General features: G+C 35.6%; 1 protein-coding gene across 2 annotated transcripts in view; it reads right to left on the minus strand.

Annotated features, from left to right (window-relative positions):
* Positions 1–12501, minus strand: part of ATP2C1 (ATPase secretory pathway Ca2+ transporting 1) — a 170225-nt gene that overhangs the window by 78493 nt on the left and 79231 nt on the right. For both annotated transcript variants that reach the window (XM_042954480.1, XM_042954479.1), the window contains exons 3-6: positions 11687–11803; positions 10298–10387; positions 7323–7358; positions 4344–4405 (exon numbers count right to left, since the gene is read on the minus strand). In XM_042954480.1, coding sequence (XP_042810414.1) covers positions 4344–4405; positions 7323–7358; positions 10298–10387; positions 11687–11803 — 305 coding nt within the window. The remainder of the gene's footprint in view (positions 1–4343; positions 4406–7322; positions 7359–10297; positions 10388–11686; positions 11804–12501) is intronic.

Raw genomic sequence — 12501 nt, forward strand, 5'->3', positions numbered from 1 at the left:
GAAGTTTTCATGTTAGATTAACCATTTCTACCTTATTGTCAGACACAATCGGTGCCAAAAGGTATACTATACTACTCACAATCAATTTCTAAGAGTGAAAATCCATTTTCATTTGTCTCCATGTATTTTTTTATTTCCTCTTGGATTTTTTGGTTGGCCCATTCTTTAGTAGCATGTCATGTAGCTTCCATGTATTTGTGTTCTTGCCAGATTTTTTCTTATGATTTCTAGTTTCAGACCACTGTGGTCAAAAAAGATGCATAATATGATTTCAATCTTTTTTAGTTTATTGAGGCTTGTTTTGTGGCCTAATAAGTGATCTATTCTGAAGAATGTTATCTGTGTACTTGAACAGAATCTGCAATCCACTATTTTTGGATGGAATGTTCTGAATATATCTATTAGGTCCATCTGGTCTAATGTGTCATTCAAAGCCACTGTTTCCTTACTGGTTTTCTAAAAAAAATCAATGGTCCAAAATCTTTGAGACATAGCAAAAACTGTTCTATGAGGGAAGTTTATAGCAATATAGGTCTATCTCAATAAACAAGAAAAATCTCAAATAAACCTTACACCTAAAGAAGCTGGAAAAAGAAGTACAAAGCCTAGAGCCAGCAGAAGAAATAATAAACATTAGAGCACAAATAAATTAAATGGAGACCAAAAAAACAATAGAACAGATCAATAAAACCAGGAGCCAGTTCTTTGAGAAGATCAACAAAATTGATAAAACCTTTAGCCAGATTCCTCAGGAGGACTCAAGTAAATAAAATGAGAAATGAAGTAGGAAAAGTAACAACTGACACCACAGAATTACAAAGGACTATAAGAGAATATTATGACACAATATATGCCAACAAACTGGACAACGTTGAAGAAACGGATAAACTCCTAGAAACATATAACCTTCCGAGACTGAATCAGAAACAAAGAAAATTTAAACAGACTGATTACTAACAATGAAATTGAATCAGTAATCAAAACATTCCCAACAAATAAAAGTCCAGGACCGGAGAGCTTCACAGGGGAATTCTACCAAGCATTTAAAGAAGAGTTGAATGGGCCTGCCTGGGTGGCTCTGTTGGTTAAGCGTCCAACTTCGGCTCAGGTCATGATCTCACAGTTCGTGAGTTTGAGCCCCACATCGGGCTCTGTGCTGACAGCTCAGAGCCTAGAGTGGGCTTCAGACTCTGTGTTCCTCTCTCGCTCTGCCCCTCCCTTGCTCACGCTCTGTTTCTCTCTCTCAAGAATAAACAAAACATAGAAAGAAAGAAAGAAAGAAAGAGTTAATACCTATTCTTCTCAAACAATTCCAAAAACATAGAAGAGAAAGAAAAGCTTTCAGGTTCATCCTATAAGGTCAGCATCATCCTGACACTAAAACAAGATAAAGACACTACAAAAAACAAAAACTAAAGCCCAATATCTCTGATGAACACAGATGTAAGATCCTCAATAAAATATAAGCAAACCAAATCCAACAACACATTAAAAATATCCTTCGCCACAATCAAGTGGGATTTATTCCAGGGATACAAGAGTGGTTCAATGTTTTCAAATCAATCAACATGATGCATCACATTAACAAGAGAAAGGGTAAGAACCATATAATGATCTCAACAGATGCAAAATAAGTATGTAACAACCTACTCGTGACAAAAACCTCAAAAAGGAGGTTTAGAGTGAAGACACGTTAACATTAACAAAGGCCATATATGAAAAACCCACAGCTAACACCATACTCAATGGTGAAAAACTGAGACCTTTTCCTCTAAGATCAGGAACAAATCAAGGATGTCCACTCTCACCCCTTTTATTCAACATAGTACTGAAAGTTCTCACCACAGCAATCAGACAAGAAAAAGAAATAAAAGGCATCCAAATTGGTATGGAGGAAATAAAACTGTCACTATTTGCAGATGACAAGTTATTATATACAGGAAACCATACAGAGTCCACCTATAAACTACTGGAACTGGGAACACCTGGATAGTTCAGTCAGTTAAGCATCCAAATCTTGACTTTATCTTCGGTCATCATCTCATAGTTTGTGGGATCAAGCCCCACATCAGGCTCCAAGCTCACAGAACAGAGCCTGCTTGGGATTCTCTCTCTCTGCCCCTCCCCTGCTTGCATGCTCTCTCTCTCTCTTTCTCAAAACAAATAAATTAACATTGAAAAAAAAAAATACTGGAACTGACAATGAATTCAGTCAAGGCACAAGATACAAAATTAATATACAGTAATCTGTTGCATTTCTATGCACTAATAAGGAAATAGCAGAAACAGAAAACAATCCCATTTACAACTGCATCAACAAGAATAAAATACCTAGCAATAATAAACTTTACCATAGAAGTGAAAGATCTACACTCTAAAAATTATAACACACTGATGAAAGAAACTGAAGCTGATACAAATGAGAAGACAGACACAGACCAATGGCACAGGATAAGAAAGCCCGGAGATAAACCCATACTTATATGGTCAATTAATCTACAACAAAAGAGGCAAGAAGATAAAATGGGGGAAAGACAGTCTCTTCAACAAACGGGTACTGGTAAAACTGGAGAGCTACATGTAAAAGAATGAAACTAGACCACTTTCTTACACCATAAACAAAAATAAACTCAAAATGGATTAAAGACCTAAATCTAAGACCTAAAACTATAAAACTCCTAGAATAAAACACAGGCAGCAATTTCTTTGACCTCTGCCATAGAAACAATTTTCTAAATGTTTCCTCAGGCAAGGGAAACAAAAGCAAAAATTAACTATTGGAACTACACCAAAATAAAAAGCTTATGCACAGCAAAGAAAACCATCAAAAAAACAAAACAGCAACCTACTGAATGGAGAAGATATTTGCAAATAATATATCGAATAAAGGATTAATATCCAAAATATATAAAGAACTTATATACCTCAACCAAAAAAACCCCACAAATAATCCAATTAAAAATGGGCAGAAGAATAAATAGACAGTTTTCCAAAGAAGGCAAACAGATGACAACAGACACATGAGAAGATGCTCAACATCACTAATCATCAGGGAAATGCAAATCAAAACCATAATAAGCAGGGTCCCTCGGTGGCTCAGTTGATTAAGCATCCAACTCTTGATTTCGGCTCAGGTCATGATCTTATGTTTCATGAGTTCAAGTCCCACACTGGGCTCCGCACTGGCAGTATGGAGCCTGCCTGGGATTTTCTCTCTCTCTCTCCATCTCTCTCTGCTCCTCCCCATTTGCACATACACCCGCTCTCGCGATCTCTCAAAATAAGTAAACTTAAAAAAGAAACACACAGTAAGGTATCACTTTACATCCATGAGAATGGCTACAATTAAAAAAAGACAAGAAACAATAAGCGCTGGTGAGCATGTGGAGAAGGAACCCTCACGCACCGTTGGTAGGAATGCAAACTGGTGCTGCCACTGTGGAAACCAGTATGGAGGTTCCTCAAAAAATTAAAAAATAGAAGTACCATATGATCCAGTAATTCTACTACTAGGTATTTACCCAAAGAAAATGAAAACACTAATTCAAAAAGATATATGCATGCCTGTTTATTGCAGCACTATCTGCAACAGCCAAGATACGGAAGCAACCCAAGTGTCCATCCACAGAAGAATGGATAAAGAAGATGTGGCATGTACATACACATATGTACGCACACACACGCGCTGGAATATTACTCAGCCATAAAAAAGAGTGAGATTTCACCATCTGCAACATGGATGGATCTAGAGGATGTAATGCTAAGTGAAATAAGTCTGAGAAAGACAAACACCATATGATTTCACTCATATGTGGAATTCAAGAAGCAAAACTGATGAACAAAGAAAAAAGAGACAAAAACAAAACAAAACAGACTCTTAAATACTGAGAACACCAGAGGGAAGATGGGTGAGGTTAAGGGTGAAACAGATAAAGGGGATTAAGAGTACCTTACATGATGAGTACTGAGTAATGTATAAACCTGCTGAATCATTATACACTTGAAACTAATATAACACTGTATGTTAATTATACTTCAAGTGAAAAAAAAGAGGGGCACCTGGGTGTTTCAGTCGGTTAAGCATCCAACTTCGGCTCAGGTCATGATCTCACCATTCGTGGGTGTGAACGACGTGTCCAGCTCTGCACTGACAGCTCAAAGCCTGGAACCTGCTTCAGATTCTGCGACTCCCTCCCTGTCTCTCTCTCTCTCTCTCTCTCTCTCTCTCTCTGTGCTCCTCCCCAGCTTGTGTACACTCTTTCTCTCTCTCAAAAATAAACATTTCTTTTTAATTTTTTAATTAAAAAAAAAAAGGTAGAACATATCAGAAACAAGAATCATACCAATGGCATTCTGGTGGCATAAGTTTACTCAGTTCTTCAAGAGATTTTTCTGAACGATATTCCTATTTATAAAAAAAAAAATAGAACATAATATTAAGAGAAAACATTTATAAAGAAATACAAACACATATGTTCCTATGTACATGTTTCATGTTAGACTTAAGTAAATATTAATCTCATTTTTTAAAAACTCCCCCCAGTTCTTACCTTTTCCTTTACTTGCTTTTATATTCCTAACACATAAAAGCTTGTCCCCTACTAAATGTTAAATTATAGTGACCAAACAATTTTGATAATTAAATATTCCCAATTTTATATGTTAATATTCAATATAAAACCTAGGTCAGTTTACTTTTAAGAAAATGAACAATGCTCATTAGTGTGTCCAAAGAGTATATAATTTTCAGTCATTAAAAGCTAAGATCATTGAACCTCAGGATTAAGATAATTTTACTTTTAGTGTTTAATGACTAAGAAGTCAAAGACAATTAACTGCAAGCCACATCTGCTTTGAGGATTTAAACACATGCTAACTGCAGAGGTTTATGGAGTAAGTTTGCTTAGAAAGAACATCTGTTCCGTAAGAGTTAGTTGCGGCTGGCATTACTTTGACAGACACCTTTCCCATCACCCTGAATTATCCAAAAGGGAACATTCTCAGAAGCCCTTACTCTGTGATGCTCCAGCCTTCCTCTGTCCATATAATCAAAGCTGAGGGTCAGAGACATCCCTCCCCTCACCATACTATTTAGTCCACATTTCCAGGGGCAGTCTTGCTTTACCCAACATCACTGCTATTTTTGTCTCCTGTCTGCACTGAGCACACCAATCTTTTGATCTAAGTTTAAGAAGGGAGAAAGGGAGTGCTCTGAAACGACTGCAGTGCTAATACTAATCAAAACTTCACACCCATCACAAACTTTTTCAAGTAGAAAATACAAAGCTGTGTAAGAATAACTGAGGATTAAATCAGTATTCACCTAGACAAGAGGAACAAGTGTGAGTAATGTAAATCCATAAATATGGATTTATAAATTATAAGATACCCCCCAACCGTAACAAGGATATTAAGGAATTTGAAAGTTTTACCCAAAAGTTCCACAGAAGGGTAGAAAACACCACGTCTAGATCCTAGTAATAAAGGACATAGAAGCTGCCCAATCTTTACCTTCCTTTTCAGACTTCTTAGGCTTTACTCATTACAACTACAGAGATACTTCTATATCAAAATGACCATTTAACACATCACCAAAAACCTGACAGCCATCTCTAATGAACACTTAAAAGTTATATTTTAAATTTATTGTAAGGTGGCATCAATGTGTGACTATATAAAACAATCAGCTATTTTCATGGCTATGAGGGTATACAATGGGGTGAGAAATGGAGATTTGAAAAAGACAGGGAAAAAGGAGTAAATATAAAAACATAAAAGTACTCTCCTAGAAAACATAAAAACACAAATACTAAATAAGATATAGCATTAACAATTTCAGATAGAGTTTCGTAGTTTTCTGACAAAGCATTATAATAAGTTCAACTGGCAACAAATAGGATATTTTTAGAGAGGGGTTTTAACTTCTGTTTACACAATATTTTATTGGTTTCAAGGTACATTTGGGTAAAAGGCTCATACCTGTATAATGAAACTGGGATTTCATAAATGTTTTGGATTTTTTCTTGAGTTTTCCATCAAATGAACCTACCACCAAGATATTAGCAGTTTCTGCCACTGCATTCACAGTGTATATAACACACTATCTTTGTGGAAAATTCCACACTATGTTAAAATCGCAGTTTTGTGGGGTTTTTTGAGGTGGGCATTTTCTATGTGCCAACAGAACAACTTACTACAGTCTTCCTATACATAGTGATAATACCGTAGGAATCCTTCTGCAGAAAGTCACTCCATGTTTCTTAAGCGTTATTAAAGATGCAAAAGGTTCCAGTTACTGGTCAAGTGGCTGGTACCACCCATATGGCTGAATGAAGAGATGCCTTGAAGGACGACCAGCCTGGAATGACCTCTGCTAGACTAGCTCTACCTCCCCAAGGCAACTTTTATCTGTTCTAAGCAAGATGATTCCCTGGAAACAGAATCCCTGAAGGTCCACTGATGGAGCTACAAATTTGCTACAGATAATCTGATTCCAACTAACTTTTCTAAAGAGGATTACTGTAAAACTAAGAACTTACTAAATTAGAGATTGCCATAGGATGCCTGGATAATGACAGTAAATACCCAAGGAACTAACCGTACATAGGAAAATAACCACAATCACTTAAAATAGTCTGAAGATTCAAAACAACATGAACTTGAATATCATATATTACATTTTCCCTAAACTAGAATAATCCTTCTATTCTAATCCTTTAACTATGCTTTAAAACCTTTAATGAGTCTTGCCAACACTGTTCTAAAATATGAAGTTATCAGATATTAAACATAAAAGCCTACATTTTTATCTATGCCTACACTTACAATAAAAATCCTGACATCATCTCCACATTATTCATATTCATTTTTAAAAGGGGTTCTTCATCATGTTTTATTTACTATTTCAATGTCTATGCTGAATAGGAAGTTTGATCCAGATCAGAATGTTCTTTCTGTGGAGGAAATGAGGAATTTAACCCCTGGCCCAATTTTCTAATTGTAAAGAGTTTTTAAACCTGTTGCTAGATTTTATTTCTATTACTGTGCTCTTTGTTTCCATCTGTTTCAATTACCTTTAACTTCGTCAAATAAAAAGCTACACATTTTTTCATGCTACTATCTAAATCAAAGCAGTTAAGTTAGTCCCACAAATCTCCTTGGGGAGTTGACGGTTTCTGAAATCATTTCAAAAACAATAAATTGTTCTGCCCAATATTATCATCCCCCAATAACCACAGATTTTACCATAAGCCACCTTAGTTTTTTTTAAGCAATTAACTAAAATACCATTTTCATGTTGACAAAGTAGGCTGCCTACTCACCTGAACAAAGGCAACTGTAACGACGATAAGTATTGCCTAAACAAAACAAAGAAAGCACCTTTTAAATGACACATTTTAAGTTCAGAAATAACTGTTTATGGTGTTTTATTTTTCTAACTCTGTCCGCAGTCCCCAGATACCAGACTCTAAGCATGGAGATCAACTGGGGAAGAAATCACAACTTTGCCTTGGGGGAAAAGGCTGATAGCTGACAGTGGCTTGCGTTCCCTAGGAAAGCTTCTCAAATTTTATCTCAAGATCCAGATACGCTCTTACAAACTGAAGGCCAGCTTTTGTTTATGTGGGTTATAATCTATTGACATTTACCATAATCAATACTTTCTCAACTGCTCAGTTTTAACTTCTCCTTATATCTAAAAAGTAATAAACCTATCACATGTTAACACATATAACATTTTTTATGAAAAAATACGCTTTTCCAAATTAAAAATTTTGTGAGAAAAGTGTTTTCAATTTTTCTATCTTTAATGTCTGCCGTAATACAAAACTAGGGGCACGTGGGTGGCTCAGTTGGTTCAGCATCTGATTTCGGCTCAGGTCACGATCTCACGGTTGGTAAGTTCGAGCCCCGTGTAGAGCCTGGATTCTGTGTCTCCTTCTCTCTCTGCCCCTCCCCGCTCTCACTCTATCTCTCTCTCTCTCTAAGATAAATAAACAACAATAATTTTTTTAGGGGTGCCTGGGTGGCTCAGTTGGTTAAGCGTCCAACTTCAGCTCAGGTCATGATCTCATGGTTCGTGGGTTTGAGTCCCGCTCTGGGCTCTGTGCTCATGGCTCAGAGCCTGGAGGCTGCTTTGGATTCTGTGTCTTCCTCTCTCTCTACCCCTCCCCCGCTCATACTCTGTCTTTCTCTGTCTCTCAAAAATAGATAAAACGTTAAATAAAAAAAATTTTTTTAATCTTAAAAAAATAATTTTTTAAAAAGGTAGACTCTCATATTTGCTTCTGCATTCAATCTATTATCATATGTTGATTAGGATGAAATATATGAAGAAAACCTAGGCTCATACAGATATTGCTAGAAAAGGAAGGAGTATTTTAAAAGCTTTTTCAGATGACTATAGATATTCCTCTTAGCTACTATACCATAATTAAACAAGTGTTAGTTACTTAGAAGTAATTTGCAATGTGGAATCTAAACTACTTCAGTGAACTTTTCATAATCTATGATAGTAAAATCTATTGATCTATTTTGCATTTTGAAAGGATCTTTTATCACTGAAAATATTGTAACATCTTGCATTGGTCATTTACAAAATATTGATTCACTTGGTTATTCAAATCTTTAAGTGACGACATTTCATAATAGAAAAAAATCATATTCATTGAAATCACTACTGATCTCATTAGAATAATCTTAAATATCAGGAAGCTATCTAGCACACAGTAACTCATAAAAATTCTGCAGAATTCTATCACTTGAATGCTTGAATTTTATCACTGGCAATAAATGCTGTCAGTTATTTTCTTGAAGTGACAGGTTCGTTGCACTCACTCTCCTTAAAGTATGCCAGTTATCTAAGTTTTAATAACCACAGCTTGTCAGGGTGCCTGGGTGACTCAGTCGGTTAAACGTCCAACTCAGTTTAGGCTAAGGTCATGATCTTGTGGTTTTATGAGTTCGAGTCCCGCATGGGGCTCTGCGCTAACAGTGCAGAGAGGGATTCTCTCTCTCCTCCTCCCCCACTGCCTGTCTCACTCTCAAAATAAATAAAAATAAAAACTTAAAAAATAACTATAGTTTGTCTATCATTCATTCTTTCTAATAAAAGTCTAGGTCAGCTCACCACAACTGCCCTTCTGACACAACCATTGTACTTCAACATACAGAAGTCCTTTATGCATATTTCCCATTCAATCACATAGAATATTCAAAAGGTATGTACTCAATTGTCAAGATTTAATGAAATTAATTTTTACTGCTTTATCAAAAACACTAAGAGAAACAATGAAAGAAAACGATGACTACGAGTATAGTTTGGTGCCATTATTTTAACTTGAGCCAACACTCTTAATAGTTTTACCTGCCACTGCTTTGCACCATTGATGCAAATATCCATAGCAAAAATGTTTTAGTATTATGAAAATAGTTTTGACCTTGCACGCTCCCTGAAAGGGTCTGAGAGACCCCTGGGAGTCCACAAACAAGAGTTTAAGAACTGCAGCTCTAGAGGCACCAGGGTGGCTCAGTCAGTTAAGCGCCCAACTCTTGATTTCAGCTCAGGTCATGATCTCATGGTTCATGGGATCGAGCCCTACACTGGGCTCTGTGCTGACACTGCAAAGCCTGCTTGGGATTCTCTCTCTCTCTCTCTCTCTGTCTCTCTCTCTCTCTCTCTTTCTCTCTCCCTCTCTCTCTCTGCCCCTCCCCTGCTCTCTCTCAAAATAGATAAATAAACATTAAAAAAAAAAAAAAAAGAACTGCAGTTCTATATTAATTTCTACTGTGTTCTTAAGCACAAACAGGTTGGCTTTAATCAATGCTTGTACTTGTTATAAATTTTTATACTACCATAAAACAGGACAAGAAAAAAAAAGAAGAGGAAACTTTCAATGAAAGCTAAAAGAGCTTAGCCAGAAAGAATAAAATCTTACATAGTAAATATAGTGTTCATGTTAAGTAATAGTTTTAATTTCATAATCATCAGGCTTTAGTTCACAATTAGTCAAAACATTCTCAATTAGAAAGTAAAATAAATTGAAATTTTAACCAGAAAATTATTATAAGATATTTCATATCTGTAAAATCAGAAGGTTGTTAAATAATTCTCATGCATGCCCATCACAGACCTTGAATATTATCTGAGATTGTTGCAACGAAAAGCAGAATTTGGATATTAACAAAAAATCCTGAAGTAACATTAAATCATTTCTCAATTCATTTTCCAAAATAAAAGCCAATCCTAATTTAAATGATTATCCAGTAGTTTAAAAATATACATATTTTTTCTTACCACAGTGATACTGACAGCATCATCAAACTGATGCATTAAAACACTGATGACTGCAGAAGCCAGAAGCAGCATAATAAGGGGATTTTTAAACTGAAAGTGAAAACAAACAGCAATTCAACAGTTTTGTATGAACGGCAGTCGTATTCCATCACAACAAAAGCTTAAAAAATAAACTACTGAGGCATGATTAGAAAATTACGGAGTCTACATCTGAATGAGATTTTATGTCTCTTCAATTAACAAAAAAAGTATTTACTTATTTAAAAGTCACCACTTGATAACAGTTCCTTTTCAGAAGAAAATTAAATATCAATACTTAAAACTAAGAATTTACCAATTCCTTATAGTACACACATATTTTTAGCATATTATTTTAATAAATATAGCTGGTTTGAATTCTACCAAGGCTAAAATAAGTGAAAAATGATTTTGAAGATAAAGATTTAAGTTAACACTGAGTAGGAACACCTAAATTATGAGACTCAAACATTCCTATACTTAGTAAATTAGCATAGATCACAATTCGGTGGTTGACCCACAATGCCACAGGAATAACCCCTTGGTCAGTTAAAAGCAGACAATTAAAATCCACTCCACGGAAGCTTAAGATTTTCCCAGTGCTGGTTTTCCTAATATCTATCTAGAAGGGCCAACAGTATCTAAAGAAACAGAACCACGTGGACCCAACCAGGCAGCATTTAAATGACCAAGCACCAGAGCCACCCTAAAAATGTCAAGAGCTTCTGGCAACAGAAAAAGCTTCTGTTGCCAGACGCTCTTCCCCTGATAAAGTGGTGCCAATCACTAATCAAAGTTGCAGAGTAACTAGGCTACAAAGAATTCATCCCACTGGAGAGCCCAAGCCCCTAGATACCACAGCTCTGAGATTACATGCCATCACCTCCCACTACCTATATGGCTCCATTCCCTGGCACAGTGGTTCCAACCCTGCTGCACATCAGAATCATGTGAAGAACTTCTACCAAATGCCCAGGTTCACACCAGGCAAATTAAATCAGAATCTCTGGGCATAGGGCCCAGACTTCAGCTTTTTTTAAGCACTCCCAAATGGCCATATTACTTTTAAAAATATTAGCATTCCTTATAATAAAACAAGCATAAAGTAGACATCTGTAAAGGCAACTACTCTTCATAGTATCACTTTCATGTTATATGTCCCTCGGTTCTTAAAGGTTTGCACATTAAAAATTATAGAAATTCCAACTTAACAACAAACCCTAACAAAAAAATGTAGGTAAAAGACCTTTGTAAAAATTATTTCCTTTTTCCAAAAAAAAAAAAAAAAAAAAATCGCAAAAGTGAACAACTACACTGACAAAAATACGTGTAAATTACACAGCAGAGGCACAAATTAAAAAAAAACCTCACCTGAGAAATATACTTCTTCCATAGTGGCTCATCTTCACTTATATCAAACTCATTCCAGCCATGGAAGGCTCGCCTATGACTTACTTCACATTTGTTTAGACCATTCTGAAGATCAGCCTATTAGATTTTACACATACAAGTTACTGAAAATGTTAGCAGAGGACAAAAAAGAAACACAAATGTACATATTGTACGTTCACATTTATAAGAACTTCTACAACAGTCAAAACTAATCTGTTGTAACAGAAAGCATTATCGGTGATTGCTTGGGGCCAAAAACAAAATCTACTTAGAAAGATTAACTGCTGAGGGACCTGAAGGAACTTCTAGGAGTGATGACAGTGTTCCATATCTTAATTCTGGTGGTGATTACGTTTGCCAAAATGCAAACTGTTCATTTAATATGGATACATTGTATTTCATGCAAATTACACCTTGATGAAAAAAAAATTTTATTGAAGTCAAGTAACATACAATATTATATTAGCACTTTAAAAAATTCTATAAGCAACAAGGCAAAGTTTAGTAAACAAACTTACGATTCTCTCTGGGAAAAGGGGAATAACAAAAACCAGCCGCAAAACTTAGAGAAAGTGAAATATATATACATTTTAATGAACTTCCTTTGCTTTATTCTATTTTCTAAAATTAGTTTCTTCAAAAAAACATTCAAAGGACCATAATTGCCTTTCTTGTTCTTTGAGCCTAACAAAACCCGCAGGCTGGTATTACTTTTTGCTCCTGGACTGTATAATTATTTCAAACAGATAATTTGTGGTTCCTAAATTACTGAAAATAATTATGTTCTATGAACA

The sequence above is a fragment of the Panthera leo genome, chromosome C2 (genome assembly GCF_018350215.1).
Source record: "Panthera leo isolate Ple1 chromosome C2, P.leo_Ple1_pat1.1, whole genome shotgun sequence".
NCBI lineage: Eukaryota > Metazoa > Chordata > Mammalia > Carnivora > Felidae > Panthera > Panthera leo.